The sequence below is a fragment of the Nestor notabilis genome, unplaced genomic scaffold, assembly GCF_000696875.1.
Source record: "Nestor notabilis isolate BGI_N333 unplaced genomic scaffold, ASM69687v1 scaffold22434, whole genome shotgun sequence".
Classification (NCBI taxonomy): Eukaryota; Metazoa; Chordata; class Aves; order Psittaciformes; family Psittacidae; genus Nestor; species Nestor notabilis.
The window spans coordinates 5,486-22,644 of NW_009926322.1; the positions used below are offsets into that span (position 1 = coordinate 5,486).

Genomic DNA, 17,159 nt, shown 5'->3' on the forward strand with positions numbered 1-17,159 from the left:
GATGGCTGGACACTGGTTAATCGTGCAGGCTGCCAAGGGCTCAGCCCCACGGTGTTCAACAGCAGGGTGTGAGAACCAGGACTGTAACAAGGCTGAGTCCACTCCATCCACGCTCAAAATGGAGTGAAGAAAGTCTGTGTTCAGGGCTAACCCTTGTCACCAAGCCAACGGCCTGGAAACTTCCCTTCATAATGCCTCTCCCCCCTTCCACAGACGCAGAGGGGGAGCTGAAATGCCAAGGGCTCTGGAGCCGGGGAGGGAGCGAGCTGCTACCCCCACATCAGAGTTTTGGCTCGCTCAGGACAATGTTTGCAGTCACAAACACAAAGCAAGAAAAGCCCCATATGAGCACAAACACAATCCAGAAGGTGTGTCGGAAAGGGGAGAGGTGTTTGTTAACTGTCCCACTGCCAAAGACCAGCTGAGTGTCCTTCCGACTGCAGTACGCGAGGAAAGCCGGGATGAGATACTGGATCCCATTCCCAGCGTAAGCTCCTGTGATCCCCACCAAGGACTCCAAATCGTGGGTGCAGAAAGCCACCAGCACTGGGGGAATAAGCGTGATGGCAGGAAAGACAATCCTATCCACCACCCATGGGTAGGTCCCCCCTTCCCTGTGGAAAAGGGTCTTCCAGTTGTTGCGCAGGGTCACTGCGATGATGGGGAAGTTGGTGCTGATGGTGAAGACTGGGAAGAGGCCCAGGAAGTAACGAATGAAGGCAACGTTGATGATCTCACAGTTGGTGAAGTTGAGTGTGTACATGTCCATGAGGGTGTCGTTGCGGAAGCAGTAAATGGCAGTGAACGACAGGAGGCTGTAGAAAGCCAGGATCAGGATGTAATCGAGCAGCACGAGCTTGTTGACATGCTTCTTCTTGGAGATGGGTGTGATGAGGGATGGCAGAGAGTGCTGGCACATGAAGGAGTAGACGCACACCCCAAAAAGATTGCGGATGCCTGAGAGCTGGGCCATGGACGGGTGACCTTCAGCTTGGCCTCTGCTGATGCGGATGAGAGCCAGAATAATCATGAGGATGAAAGCTGGAGGGAGAGAGAAGGTTTGAAGTCAAGCCCAGGTCTGCACTCCCCACGACCCTCCTCCCACCAGCACTGGCTCCAGCTCTGTCTCCTGCTCCATAAGAACATCTCCTTATCTGTGGAGAAGGTGGTAGATCAAAGGCAAGGTGCACGGGAATTAATCACCACTTGCTTTCAGTGCTAGTCAGCAGATAAGGGAATGGGCCTTTGGCAGGCATCTCCCTCCAGTCCCGTTCCCACAGGGACTCACCCTCCCACCTAGATAGCAAACAGTTGCTCTGGGCCCGTCGGAAGTGGAATGCTAGCACGGCTGGCTGAGCCCATCACCCTCATGGGTCTCAGTCCATGGATGCTTCTGCCAACACACCGTGGCTAAATATCACCATTTAAAAATGGCTTAGAGATGTTTTGAGCTTTGACCTCTAAAGGAAGAAAAGATTAAACCTGGCTGCAGTCAACCCCAGTAATACTCTTCAATAGCTGCAACTGGACTAATGCTTCCAAGCCCTCACCTATGTACGGAGGCAGATGCAAAGGAGCAGCAGCTACCAGCATCTGTCCCTGTGATCTGTCAGGCAGGATAGAGCAAGAACCAGCCAGCCGCAGGAGGAACAGGCTGGCTGCAGTTAATCCCAGGGTGCAGAAGCCAGTCTGGAAGGGACTAAAGCAGCACTGAAAGACTGCGATTAAAATTCATCACTTCTAAGGCACCAAGTCTGCCCCTCACTTATGTCAGGGAAAAGCCTAACGACGTTTTACAAAGCTTATCACAAAAAAGCAATGTGCTATGGACAAAAATGAATCGAGAAGATTGCTCTAATGCCCTTATTTACTCTGCTGGTGGCAATTTGAGCCAGCAGCAGTTACTGCTCGCCTGTTATTCCTAGCATGGCACATAAAACCAGCAGAAAACTAATTCTGGTGTCACAGAAATCACATCAACCTGGGAAAGATGATCATCAGCTGCTGGAGTTAACAAGCAACAGGGGAAAAAACCCTACCTGGCAGGGCAGCAAGATTTACAGCCTGGTGCTGGCAATGGATGGGCCACTGCGGCTTGCACAGAGCTGTCTCCTGCACTGGTCTGAGGCATCAGAGAAGAGCTGTGAATTATCAGGTAACAAAAAAACCAGCACAATGCTGAGACAACTCCTATTACGGGCAACTTTGGATGTCATAAATATAAACACAGAGGAATTAAACAGAGCAGCACAGAGCCCACAGGAGGGTGGCCACCGGCGCTGCGAGCCTGGCCGTGGGGTGACCAGGACACTGGCTTGCTCTGTGCCAAGTGCTGCTCTGCCTGACACAGCCGGCTGGAGATGGGAGACCCTGCAGGGACAGGGCTAGGGAAGATAGTTACAGACCAGTGTACAAATGCTGCCCCTCCTGTCCCCAGTGAGACCAGAATAACCTGAACATCCATCACCTCCCGCGCACCCCCAGCACTCTCCGAGACCCCGTTTCTCCTCTCATGGCAATCCTCCTTTCCTTCCCATGGCAAACACCACCTTTGTGCTGAGCCCTCACCAAGCCACACTCTGCATTTCATTTCATGTTGCCTCAGGAGGCCTCTCGCTTCCAACTGTCCCCAGTGACAGGGCAAGTCTAACAGGTCTCCACCAACACTGGGCTGGTGACAGGACATCCATTCCTTCACGGCACCACCAGGGCCAAGCCACTTTGGGAGTGCTGGGCTCTATTTACTTCCCCAAGAGCAGCCACAGAGGGCTATGGAAAACAACAGCTCATTGCTCTGGGGCTGTGCAATTCCCCTCGCCTTCACTCAAGCCAGCAAGTGAGGGGCACTGTGAGCACAGGTACAGTTGTTGTGCCTCCTCCATTGCTCCCCGGAGGGGAGATGCTTGCCAGTGTATGTGTTACAGCAAAATAGCTGGAAAGAACTGTGTTCCGGGTGATGTGACATTGGCTGCTCTCCCTAGGGCTGCACAGGCTACAAGGAAGAGGAGAAGGTGCCCTGAGCAATGAGAAAACCAGCTTTGGAAATACGAGATGGAATAACGAGACCATTCCTTTCCTTCCCACTTGGGACATGTGGCCATCCTCTGCAGCCCAATCCTGAGCTGGTCCTGTACATTACCTAGACATAACCACAGAAGTCTTGCACCTCTTCCTCTGAACACAGTAAATTTCCACCTCCTCTGCTCAGCAGGGTGAGGAGTCACCTGTTTCCATTTCCCAAACTCACCACTGGCTCAAAGCCCTGCTTTCCACACCAGCACTGATAGGACCAGTGCAGGGGAGCTTGCAGGCTGGCACCCCATCCTCTGAGCAGCTCCTCAGTTAGAGACCCATAGGCTCTCCTCTGCTCTCTCTGACAGGGAGCACTGAAAGAACAGAATCCCTGTGGATTGCCTAAATGACGGATTTTGGCTTAAGCAGCTGGAATTCATAACCTTTTCCTTAAATACTCTTTCAGAAATTAAACATATTAAAGTTACAAGGCATAATGATCCAATCTAGTGGAAGGTGTCCCTGGCCGTGGCAGGGGGTTGGAACTGGATGAGCTTTAAGGTGCCTTCCAACCCAAACCATTTTGACTGTATGAACAGTAAGACCTAAACCAGCACTGCTTCCAACAAGGCTGTGCTCCCCCTGCCCTGGTGCTCTGCATGAGCCTTGAGACGGGTGGTGCTGAGTAAACTGGAATCCTCCCCTGCTCAGTTCCAGCCTCAGAGAAGACAACAGCAGCCCTGCCCCAATGGTTGTGTTTTCTCTCACTCTACAACAGAAGAGTCACTCCTGGATCCAGAGAGCTAAAACATTTGCATGCCAGACTTATTTATTTATTTGCATGACAGATTTATCTGTCTGTCCCTGGGAGGAGACAAGCCCCAAAGTGAAACTCTGAAACCCAGTTATGCCAGATGATAAATCAAGATGAAAAGAAGATGACAGATGCTGACTGACAGGCAGCTTTGGGCAGACAAGAGGCAGCTCAGGATCCTCAGGCACACACAGAGCTCCTGCTCACATCTTCCTCTAGCTGGGACAGCAGGCTGAAGGCAGAGTCACACCATTCTATTTCAAGTCACAGTTGCCACATCGCCTGTCCCATAGTGTTCCTGCACCACAAGGACCCTGGTGAAGTCAGATATGGGTTCATAAAAAAGCTTTGATCTCTTCCTCTACACACATGAGAAGATACAAGCAAGATGCTCCAGGGATGACACACCTTCAAACACCATGACCAACAGGCACAAATCAAGGTGGACAGCAATGCTACCATGGCTTGTTTGTAGGTTACATGAAAACTTTGGTTTAAACCTTGATTTAAACCTTGTAAGTGCTTAAAAACAGACAAGGGTCGTGATCTTTCACCAGTGTCAGACCCACTCCAAACCCACACACCACAGATGGGCTTGGCAGTCAGTGAGGTACAGAGGACACTTCTGGTCCCATCATCTCTCCTCTAGATGTTTGAGCATCATTTTTACTGAAGGATGTAAGACTGAAAAGAAAATAGAGAGGGGTATGCCATAAAGGAAAAGCTGTGATGAATCTCATCACCTACAGACCTCTCCTGTCACTCTTTGAGGAGCAAACCCTGACTCTTCTCACTGACAGTGCAGCCCTTGCAGGCAGCTACTGCTGCCTGTCCTGCTTGACTCAGGAGATGTTGATTCAGAGATAAGACAGCTCTGCTCTGGCTCTTGCAGGTGGAAAAAGGATGAATATGGATGAGCACACATCCTAATAAGAAGACCTTGGGAAATATGGGAGCCTGGGGATATTAAAAAATACATTTTGGTGAACTTTGATAGAAGCCTAATGAGGCTGCAGAAGAGCACTGGAGATAATTTAGCCATTCTAAGTTTAAGGATTGTTTTGCAGAGTCAGAGCAAACACCTTTGTAACTGAAAGAACGCTGGTTTGTACATGAACTTCATCTCTCTGCAGAAAGGCTATTGCAAGGAAAGGGAGAAGCCCAAGGCTAGAACACATTATTTTCCCCCATCACGATAGGTTCCCGGAAGAACTGATGCTCAGAATGAATTCCTGGCTTAACCCTCCCTTGCATCCCTGGCAAGGCACTATGGTTCTGAGACGCTTGACTTGGTGCCCCACTTCTGTCTCTCCATTGGCATGTGGAAATTAATGGAGAAGATCCTGAACTGAGCCATGCTAGGAAACAGGGAGGAATTCAGAAAGAGGTGGCTTGGCAAGGGGGAAGCAAGCTCAGAAGTGAGGTTCTGCAGGACTGTGGCATTGGACAACATCTCTGTGACTGCAGGAAGGAAGGTCAAAGACAGCTATTGCCTCCCACGTTCAACAGTGAACTTCAACCTTCAAAGCACTGGTCCCAGTTAAAACAAGGATGGTTTTAATGGTTCTAGAAAGCATGTGGGCCGACATGAACTAGGGATGAGCAAAAGACTTATGGAAGAAAACAGAACAAAAGTTACATGACAATCACCTGTATGTTAAGAGTCGGAAAGGTAAAGACAGAGGAATTGCATCAGACCTCAAGTCACATCTTCTCCAACTCGGTCCCTACTCTCATTCTTCCTTCCACAAGGCAAAAGTGGTGAGAACATCCCCAGGGATGGACAGAGGCAGTGGTGACCACCACACCATGTTGTATCAGCAGAGCAGCTCAAGCCTGGCTGCTCCCTGCCCCCATCCACAGGGATTTGTTTAAGCAGAGGGCTGTGCTGCTGACATGGCTGTGGCAGGACCATCCATCACCTCGCCTGACGCTCTGACAGAGCTTCCTTGTTGAAGCAGAGCATCAGCGTGCCAGGAAATAATGATAATGAATCACCCCTTCACAACACATGCCACTTGCTTCCCTCTTCATACATTAGGTGGCATGATGGATCCCAAGGAGGAGGTTTTCATGAGCTCCCTGAGCCTGTTCTCTTCGGAAAGAGGAAGGTCTCTCCCTACCTTAACCTTGATGCTAATCCTCCATCAAGCCAAAACACAGCCCACTCTCAAACAGAGGAACAGATCTCATTTAGCTTAACGTTGGGCAGCTCTTTCAGGAGGGGGAGCATAAAAGGAGAGCATCTGCCCTATACGTGCTGAATGAACATCATGTCAAGGCAGTCCTACTGCTGCATCTCTACCCAGTACTTCTGTTGTCTGCTTCACTACTGATGTCTTTCTAGGATGCTGGTGCCCTCTCCCAGAGCCAGTTGCCTCCTATCAGTGTTTTGGGCAGGTTTAAGAGCCCACTCCAACTCTGGAGCTGCCAGGCATTATGGATGCTGTGGCATTTGCAATACTAGAGCACAGCTGGATTTCACCATGCTGGCAAAACAAGGTAGAGGAAATTAAGACATTGATTCTTAAATTTAAAGCTCATTTGCTCAGTTCCTCCTGCAGAAGCTACATCCTGTCACTTCTTCATGACCTCCAGCTCTCTGTAAACTCCAGAGTAGCAGCTGATAAATTTCTGCAACCTTCAAAGGAGGTTTCTACAAGAAACAGCAGTAAAAGAGGTAAAATGAAAACCAGGTTTGCTCCATCAGGTGCAGGAGCTGGAGATTTGGCAACGACAGGGCCTAAAACACCATCTCGAGGAAGATGAAGGATTTATGGGTGCACAGACTGTGGGGAAGCAAGATGGACATGCTCACAGAAGACAGCAATTCTCTGGAGAGAGAAGTCAGAAGGAGAAGAGGAGGGAAATTACTTCCCAGAATAAAGGTATGAGCAAAAGTTAGGGGACATCAGTGTGACTCCTTCCTCTAATGGAGAGCAGGGACTTGCAGGCACAGTGTTACCCTCCCTGCCCCAAAGCAGGGTCTACCTGGCAGTGGACTGTTTCTCATACAGAGGAAGCAGAGCCACATGTTGGACACATTAAGATCACAGGAGTGTGATGCAGTTTACCAGGAAGGCAAGAAAAAGCCTCCAGTCCCTTTGCCAGGTTTGGCTTGCTCCTGCTGCAGCCGTCTCAGACACTATTGGTGCAATGGCCTCAGGCCAAGCAGAGCCCTTTTCCTTCACAAAAGGAAGCTTTTATTAAGTACCACCAAGACTTTTTGGCTGTCAGAAGCGGTTATGTGCTGTAAAGGCATCATTCCCCTGCTTTTCTTCAGGGTTTGCTACACCATCACCAAGTAGCTTCCCCTACTGTGGTAACAAGTCCTGCTGCGGAACCAGTGGAGCTGCCCCATCTGACCCACATCAGCTGGTCTCCACAGACATCTGCACACAGCAACAGTTCACAGGGAGATAAACAGCTCTGCTCTGGTGTTTATCACGGGTGCTTTATCTCAACATATGGGAAGGGAAGAGCAGCCAGCGAGGAGCGTTTGCTTCTGGTGGAAAATTACCCGTGTAGTTTACTGTCCTCTCTCCTCCAGTCACCTTTGGCAGAAGCACCACAAAGCCTCTGCAATGGGGACTCGGCTCTGAGCTCTGCTGCTGACTTGGTCTATTAGCTTTGACAGTCACTTCTCTGTCCATGTGAGAATTTACCCTTCTGCATGAAGGGAACAGCACACGCTGTGGTGTCACATCATGCTTTGGAAAGCACTGGGTGCAGAGCACCTGTGTCCCATGAAATCTACCCTTCCCTATCCTGCTTTGGGCCCCAACCAGCAAAATTTCTACCATCTTGTTCCAACGACACACACTCTTGCATGCCACAGACCCACTCTGCAAATCTCTGTAAGCACCATCATCAGGACCCCTTTGCAGGGCTGAATGTGTCCTTACATTTTCAGCTCCCCTTCTCCAGTTCTCAGACCCATTAGTTTGTCTCCTGCTGCCTGGATAAAGTGCTCTTTTCAGGAACATCAACTCCTCAAGGCAGGATCTCAGTCCAGCACCGTGCATCAATCTCCACCTGCATTTGAAGCTAACAAAAGGCTCTTTCACTCACACAGGCACTGCTTCACCCCACTGCCCCCACAAACAGCACTGAGATGAGCTCCTCAGCCTGTAACTCTGAAAGCAGGCATGACAGAAGCACAGCCTTTTATCCAACTCTTCATAAATATATTCACTTCTCATAGTGAATTATTTACCCTGGGCTCAAGCAGCAGCTTTCTCTGCTCCGAAAGGGATGCGAGAACACGAAGTAACTTTGTTGAAGAAGCTTGTTGGAATGAACATGCAACAGTATCCTGATTTACAGTCCAATTCCCTCTTCCTTGCCCTCCCACTCCCCTTGTGAAAGGAAAGGGGCAGAGATCAAACTAGTCCCTCCTTAAGCTGTTTGCTCCACTTCTGATGCAGAAAAGAGGCCACCTTGAGGACTGTGGACACTGCAGACAAACCTCTCTGCAGAAGCCTGGAAACACAGGACTTCAGGTAATGGTCACCCCTTCCTCTATCAGCCTCCTCTGTAATTCCCAGTCTCTGCAGCTGAAGGGATGAAGCTGTGTGATCCAGGTTTATGGACTGCATCAACTCCAGCATGGCCGGTGAAGCGCAAGGGTGGCAGTGATAGTTACTACCGCAGCTGAAACCCGCTCACAAAGGGAGATCGACCGAGACCAGTTCTCTGCAGAGAGGTTCTGGGGAGTCTGTGAAAAGCAGGATTCTGGTGGAGAAAGCAGAACTAGCAGAGAAATCAGCAGATGGGGAAAGTCAGCCCCAGCAGCATGCTTGGGGAGCCCTTTCCTAGAAGCCAAGTATCCTGGAAGGGGATGGGAAGGAGAAAAGAAGACTTCCTGGCTATTCCTGTCCTTTTCCCCTCCATCCTATTGACCAGAGGAAAGAGCAAGGGAGAGATTTTATTTCTGGGAATGTAATTGTGAGATGATAGTTTGGGCAGGGTTGGGAATGCTCCGTCTAGAGGGCTGCAGTTACTTGAATAGCTGTGGTATGATCTGATTGTACTACAGAGAGAACGGAGCTTGCAGCAACCAAACCCAGAAGTTTCCTCAATAAAATCTCTCTTTATTAAAATACAATACTTTCTAATAACTACAATACAGCATCAAGAGCAGCACTTGGAGCTAATGGCCCACATGGGAGCTGTCTGGGAACATTTGCCAGAGGCTATTCGATAACAGCAGTGATAATCATGCTACCAATGTCTTTAAAGCCAACAGTCCTCACCTATAGAGCTGGACATCTCGGGCTGTAACAGGCTGCAATTAATTGGGTTAGCTGCTTAATACACAATAGCCCAATGTTTGCTGCTGAGCTCCACCAAGCCCTGTCCTTTTGTTATCTTTCCTAATCCATATCCTCTCCCATGAGGCCACTAGTCAGTTGTTATCCAATATTATCCAATAACAAAGAGGTAAGGCTGTGTCCTTTCTGCTTTGAGAATTGCATCAGACTCAGTCCCTTTTGCTGTGCTCTGCCCTCAGCAGCTCGCCCACTTGGATCAGGATTGGAGAAAGGAGGCAATAAAACCCCAGCTAGATATTCAAGTCTCTATAGAGAGCAATCCATTGCCACCACAGGTTTAAATCCTGCAGGAAAGAAAAAGAGTCTGAAGTCCAAGCAGCAAAATTGAACATACCAACAGCTCTAATTTATTGATGGCTTAGTTGGTTTAGTCTTCTGCAGGAGATGCCCCATTCCAAGAACCTTCTAAGAGACCTAGAAACAGGTTCCAAAACTGGTAAAAAAGGACTGGGGAAGGGAAGGAAATGGAAAAGGAAAGGAAAAAGGAAAGGAAAAAGGAAAGGAAAAAGGAAAAAGGAAAAAGGAAAGAGGAAAGGAAAGGATTACAGTTTGGGGAAGGAACCCTCCTCACCCCAAGGGATGATTCATACTTAACTGGTCAACCAGTCTCGACCCTGTCTCTGCTCTTATATTGTCTGCTCTTATATTATTGCTCAAGAGCTGAGGGAGCCAACAACATTTTATCCCTAATTTAAATCAAGGCTTTACCATTACCAGGATTTAAACCAAGTGGTTTTCCCAACTAGCCTTTTCTCCAGGGAAGCACAGCAGACAGGCTCCCTGTCACAGCCTCCCAAGGCAGTTCAGGAGAGGGCTTTCAAAGCAGCCTGAGCTGCAGTCTGCAGTTGGGAAGTGGATGAGAGCTTGTGTAGGCAAACCCTTACACAGGAGAATGGAGATCTCTAAGCACAGATGAGGCCAGCAGTTAAGCATGGACTGCTGCACCACATTTAACCACTGGCACTCACCCATGCGAGGTGGCAATCAGTTCTGCAGCCAAGTGTGTAAGCTGTTACTCTTCACAAGACTGCCAACAGCTCGATGCCTCTGGAAGCCCTCTGATGCCATCAGCCCCACTCCACCTGGAGACACAGATCCACCCTCTGTGCTCCTATGAGTCCTGACAGGGAAGCGCCTCGCCATGCCAGCCTTGCTTCCAAATGAGCTCTCCACGATCAGCAAGCCCAGACAGTAAGAGCCCATCTGTCTGTAGTACAGCACTTGGGCTTGCAAACTCCTCCTACTTTCCCCTTTTAGAGGCTTCAGAAGTGCTTGTCCTGGCTGTTCCCTTACCCTGGGAGGAAAACCACAGCTAGATGAAGGGCTGATCCATTGCTGCATCTCCATGTTCTTTGAGCTGTCCAGATCCCAATGTTTAAGACTGTATTTTTCAGAGGCAGAAAGACATTTTTCTTGTCCATGAGGTGTGGAGAGAGACCGTAGGTTTTGTTAGCTGATGTGCTGTTTGTGATGAGCATGAGGCTCTGGAAAAGGCTAGTGACATCTGATTATCACTTAGATCAGGAGAAAGAGGGAAAGCAACTTTCAAAGGCAAGGCTGACACTGTTACAAACACCGGCAGAAATGACCTTCACACACAGCTAGCTCTCCCTGCTGCCAAGAACCATCCTCTCAGCCACTGTCATCTGAATCAGTAGTATACCTGGGGCAGTGCAGCTTTTCATCACCCACTGCTGCTACGAAATCCAGGGGCTTTTCTTTCACCAGGATGGGGAAAAGCATGTACAGTAGGTCCTGCAGCAGGCACATTGCAAAGCCTGCACTGACCTCCCAGCCCAACCAGGCTGGATTCTTTCAAATCATGATGCAAAACAAGCATCAGCTTCCCATCCACACCAGGCCAGCGAGCACAGGTAAGCTGAATAAACCACTGTCCATGTGGGAAGTTGCTACCCAGCACAGCAAACACGTAGGCTGGCAGCTCCAGTGTTCAGTTCTGCTGCTCAGAGAGCTTTGTGGAAGATTCACCTTCAGCCCCACATGGCTAAAACTGACTAAAGGAAGATGAATGAAACACCACAGCAAAACAGAGTCCACATCTGGCCTTTGGCTTTCAAGGCAGGAAAAGGAGCCCACAAAACACCATCCAAGACCATTCTAAGCTCTCTCAACACCAGGAAAAGACCAATCCATGTTTAACTCACGGCCCTGCTTTTAGAGGAGTGGACATCAGTGATGTGAGGACATGGGAGAAGTCAGCTTGCTAAATCCCTGCAGTTATGGGATCCATCCATAGCCCGGAATGTGCAGCAAGATCTTTGTTCCTGTTCCCTTCACCACGTGGCTGTTTGATAAATTGTCTTCCCTAATAAATCTATCCCTCATTGTACACATACGGAATCCATTGCTCTAAGTAGCCACTGAGGTGCTGTCAGGGTCATTAAATATCATTATCTGGGGCAGCTGTTCCCCAGTGTGCTGATGCAGGAATCAATCAGGCTAAAGCATGAATTTCCCCTACACTTCTCCAAACACTGCCTTTGTCTCTCTCCATCAAGAGATGAAAAAGAGAAACAGTTCTGCCTTTACGCCAAGGTTTAGCAGTCCTCATACTGAAAGGAGCCTGCTAAAGGGAAACCAATGGCAGATCAGGCAGAAATCAGGTTGTCACAGAGACGGGATGAGGTCTGACTGATGTCTTTACCAGGAAAGAGGAGGCAGGGTGGCTGGAAACAGGCCAGGGAGCTGAGCTTACTCGTTGTTAAAAAACAAAGCCAAAGCCCCTCTTTTAATGGCCCTCAATGAACTAACCTCCTTTTCTGAAGAACACTGGGGCTTTCTGACCTTTTGTATGCTCAGACAACAAAAGGAATAAACAGACATTAAGGGTTTTCACACCATCTGAGGTCAGGATTTGTTAACTCAAGCTGTTCAGCATCTGAGACTTGAGGGCTTAAAATCCAACCTCATTTCCATGGGTAATAACTGCTTAATCTCAAATGTTGTCTAGAACAGATCTTTTCCTCTGCAGTGACTGCCAGTCACTTCCAAACAGGGTCACAGGCCTCTGAACTCACAGAAAAGGGACAATATCCAGCTGAAGTCAGGTCAAGTGTATATGTGTGGTGGGAACTGGTCTGAGAAGCAGCTTTTCTTCCTATTCCAGGTCAGTGATATGCATAAACAGAGCTAATTCTGTGTTTGAATGGTCTGGACCCACAAACCAGGAGACTCTCAACCTGCAGAAATGCTGCTGGTGCTGTAACACCTTCTCTGTTAGCCCTGAATATCAGTTACTCTGTCCAGGTTACAAAAGACAAGAGAAACCTCAACATAAGCCTCCTTAACACACATCCTGCCCTCAGCCTTTAAGGACATGTACATATACAAGCCAGATGTGAGGCAGCTGCACATCTGGATGGCAAAAGCACTGAGGGATAGAGAAAAGTAGTGATGTCTTATTTCATGAAGGAAATTATCTGTCTTCCCAGAAGTTCTTGGCAGGATGATTTTGGAGAGAACTCATGCATAGTGGAGGTTCCCAAGCACAACACACATTGGTCTGGGGGTTTCCAATGCAGGACATCCTATGCTAAAGCAAGGCCCAGGAATAAACCATGCAAACAGATGATATAACTGAAGGTGGAAAGTCTGACAGAAATGCCTTTTGTTCTTAGATCAAAATAAAGATTCTTCAAGCTCTGCTGCACACATGCTGAGAATGAAAAACTTGCTGCTGAACAGCAACTGGTGGGTATCATGGTCAGCCCCCACAGGAAGCTCTTCCAAATCCCTTCTGCCTCTCACACAAAGCAGATTAAAACTTCATCTACGAGCTCACATCTGATTGAGAACAATTTGTTTGGTTTTAATCAGAAATTTCATCCTAGAGCAAAAAGCCCTTTCCTCAAAGATTTATCAGGCCTGGACAATCCTCAAAAGAGGTTGTTATTTAATGAGAACTTGCTTCTGAACAAGCATATCCTGCGTTGTTGTTGTGCCCCAGGTTCCATCTATGGTAAAGAGGTGGCCAAGACTCACCTATCCATCTCATGAGGGACGTCATGATTTGAAGATACTTGGTCTTCTGCACATTGAAGAAGGTGAAAGGACCAAGGAGGAGAGTGAACGCTGCCTGGAAGCACAACAGAAAACACACAAGTTAAACCCCTAAAATTCTGTTAGTAAGATCAATTCACCAGTAAAACAAAGCTTGTCTTGCAAGTTCATCTCCAGACATGTCTCTTTGTCATGGAGCTTGCTTTCCTGCTTAATTTTACAGCTAAGTTGGCTGAGACACAGCAGGTCAAGCAAGCTGCTTGGTATCAGAGAACATGCCTTGGGCGCGAGTAGAGCACAAGATCCTCTTGGCTCTCAGCCTCTTGCTATCACTGCTCCAGCTCTCCTTTACTGACACATTTTAGTAAAAGCTCTCAGGGCAGCCTTATGGAACATGAAATATTAAACTGTGGCCTCTTTGCCCAGGTACATGCTCAGTTTAGGTCTGAATAGCAACAGCCATGACCAGATTGCTGGCATTAACATTGACTAAGGAGCACAAGCTCAACAGCAATGGAGCCAGGTCTGCCTGGAAAACATTGTCTTCCCCACACTAGGTTGCTTGTTTTACAGCAGGAAGCCACAGGATAACAGTTAAGCAGTTGACTTGGAAGCTGAAAACCTGTGCAAAGTGAGGGAAAAAATAAAGATACTCATAAGAACAAACTTCACTCAGTGTGAAAATTAAAGCTACTGTCAATGGAGACAGATCTTTACTCACTGCCCTCTTAGATGTATATGAAGAGACCAGCATTTCTTAGCAAGTTCGTCTCTGCCTGGGCACTGAGCACCACTCAAGCCCTACCTGCTTCAGTCAGAAGGGAAAAGACTTTACTGCAGGAAGGTAACAGACCTTGACTGAGGTCTGAAAGTGACCTGAGAGAAGCTACGTGTGACAGGGAGACAAAATGGGTTTAGAAAAGAGAGCCCTGACTGTTATCCATGGGATGCCAAGGGCTAGCAATATACTAGCAGATCCAAAAGCTATAAGCAAGCAGTATTGAGAGAGTCACAGCACACACAGTACAATTTGTTGAGCATCTCAAAGGGATTTTTAAAGACAAATATTCAACATTAATATTTACACGTTGCTCTTTTCCATGACTTCTTCAAGCAGTTCAAGAAAAGGTGTCACCAGAAGGGAAGAACTGGGACTCAAAGGGGCAGACTGCAGAGCCTCAAGGTCTCCGTCGACCCCAACCGAGTCAGCCACAGAACAGAATCCAAGCTATTTTAAGCCTGGTACAACCCCAAGAAACCTTTTTTGAGACAGTTTCAGGATATCTGCAAGGCAAATTGGCATTGCCTCGCATCACAAGTATTCTCAGACAACCGAATTAAACCCAGAAGGGGGCCAAGAGGAGAGAACTGTTGGTTTCACACGTCGCTCAGCGAGGATGTATTCTGATCTGAGGCCATCATTTACACCAAGTGGTGGTTATTTGGTGGGGAGGGCAGGGGAAAGAGGGACAGAAAGGGACAGAAAGCATGAAAAGAATTCAGATTTGTGAAGCAACTGAGGATCCTTGGAGGAAATGCTGAAATCAAACAGAATACATCACCCACCACAGGCACAACTGGCAAGACTAAGAGCTAAACCAGCCTTAACAGATAAAACACTTTCAGTAACACACAGAAGCAAACCAGCTTTTTACTCTTCTCCCTCTTGCTCCTTTCTTCTAATCTGGAGCTTAACTCCACTTTCCTGCCACCCTCTCCTGCCCTCCAAGACTGCCATTCCATCCTCGGATAGTGCACAAACCCCAAAGGAGCAAATAAACTTTAGACTAAAGAGGGATGTAGGTCAAGGACCCAGAGTCAACTCTCTTACTGGAAATTATTCTTGAGTTTGTGACTAATCTCTCTCAACATCCTCTCCCAACACACACTCTCTGCTCAACACAGCTTCCCTTCAAATCACGTTAATAGCTCATGCGTCAGAAAGAGCTGAAACAAAAAGAGGCAGACGAGGGATGGTGATGATTAAGGGACAGGTGTCTTCTGCAAATTAGAATGCACCAGAACCAACTGGCAAAACAGCATCTCAAATCATGGCAAGGATTGACACAAGATCACTGAGCACCAGAGCAGCTGGGTCTGAAACCTGGAGTTGTCTTAAGCACCAAGGAAAGAGCTGTGTTAAGGTGGATTTGGGGCTTTGATGCTGAAAAGCATCAAAAGCATTCTTAGGTGCTGGAAGAACATGGGTCTCCTACATGCTCCCCAACATCTGCTAATGAAGCTGAAAGAATTCCTCTGGGTGTTATGTTCCACTTTCTGCAGTTATTCTCCAGTGGCCAAGGCAGCTTAAACTACCAGATCCATTCAGCATCTCTCAACCCTCTTCCTCCTCCTCCATGGCTTTACTGCTCAGCTATGGGGAAGAGATACCCTCCCATCCTTTAAGATGATCAGTGTCTTGTGTTCTTAACAAGATCCTGGAGCAGGGCCAAAGGAACCAAGTGGGAGATGAATTCAAGTGCAATAGAAATTTATTACCTTTTGCACTCGACACCCATTAGTGATCCAAGATGGATATCCATGGATCAATACAAACAATGCTAAGGCCTGCAATGAGATGAGCTTGCCCTACTTTGCAGGGATTTGTGCCAACCACTTTTAAGAAGGGAAGCCACAGCACTCACTGGACTGCTTGAGAGGAGAAAGGCAGAAGAGGACAGTGAATAGGCAGATGAACATCACTTTGGTATGAAATGGTGCACAGCTCTAGAGGATTTCCTGTGGGTCAGGGAAGAGAGGTCTATTCCTCACCAATAGCCATGACACGAGGGACAAGGACTCAGGCCTTAGATTAGAACCAATCCCACTGTCAACCCTCAGAAGAGTCCCAAGGCCAGCAAGCCTATTTAAAAACACATCCCCAAAAGGATGAGACCACAGTGCTTAGAAGGAGGATGTCTACTTTCTCTATCTTGCTGTGCCAGACATTTAAATGCTCTTCTGACCCATCCAAGTTCCTTAGTTTCCTAACTTCTCCCTAAGGAAAAAAGTAAGCCTGAATAAGATCCTCAGACATATACCCAAACTTTCCACCTGATGTTTTCCAAGCTCGTCTCCCCTAGAGGGATGTAATTTAAAGTGCTTCATTACACACTTAATTCAAACATTCTAAAACCTACATAAAAACTGCACCAGTCAGCCCTGCCAGAAATCAAACACACAGAGCTCCAGCACATCTAAAAGCTCTCCCAAGTTTTTCCAGTTCACCTCTTGAGCTAGCTGAGATGTTTTCAAGGAGTTTATCATTCTTTTCCTAAGAGGCAGAATGAGCAAAGTCTACTTTGATTAAACATTTTTCTACTAGTGAAGTGGTTTCCTATTAGAAACAAGCAGGCATCCGTGGCTGATTCATTGCTGAAGTCAAGGTAAGGGAATCCTCCCTTCAGCTAAAGAGGATCAGATCTACTAAATGTTTATGTTCAGAGGATGGCACAGAGAAACCTTTACTGTGTTTTTGCTATTAAGCATAGTTCCCTAATTTCTCTCCAAGCTCCTCCATTAAATGGGAAAGGCCAGACAAGGTACCAGGCTTGCTACAGAGCGTATGTGGAACCCCACACAAAAAATAAATGCAACAGGCACGAAATTCTTTATTTTCATCTTGCTTTCTCATGCTGTAAACCAGCATAAAGATCCAGCACATTAGTGACCAAAAAACCCAGTGTTTTTCTCACTTTTAATAACATTTCCAGTCAGAAAAATAGAAGCCAGCAAGCACAGAGGAAAGAACAGCAGCCTGTCACCCTGAATTACACTCTTCTCTGCAGGCCAGTAGGAGCCACAAGCATCACTCCAGCTTGCTCAACCTCTGGGAGGGTCTTCAAATCCAGTCCTCCCACCAAGCCAAGCCACAGCAGCACAGGCACCAAGGTTTGGGATCTACTCTGGGTTGGCAACTCAGGTGACACCACTTCCCCAGCCTCTGCACCCATCAGCTCTTGGTATTTCAATGCAAAAAG

At 47.7% G+C, this 17,159-nt stretch overlaps 1 protein-coding gene across 1 annotated transcript in view; it reads right to left on the reverse strand.

Moving 5' to 3' along the window:
* Positions 1-280: 280 nt before the first annotated feature.
* The window catches only part of TMEM104 (transmembrane protein 104), a 40,587-nt gene continuing 23,708 nt past the window's right edge, over positions 281-17,159 (reverse strand). Inside the window, exons 8-9 of the mRNA XM_010013482.1 lie at positions 13,162-13,255; positions 281-1,041 (exon numbers count right to left, since the gene is read on the reverse strand). Of these exons, the coding sequence (XP_010011784.1) occupies positions 281-1,041; positions 13,162-13,255 (855 nt within the window). The remainder of the gene's footprint in view (positions 1,042-13,161; positions 13,256-17,159) is intronic.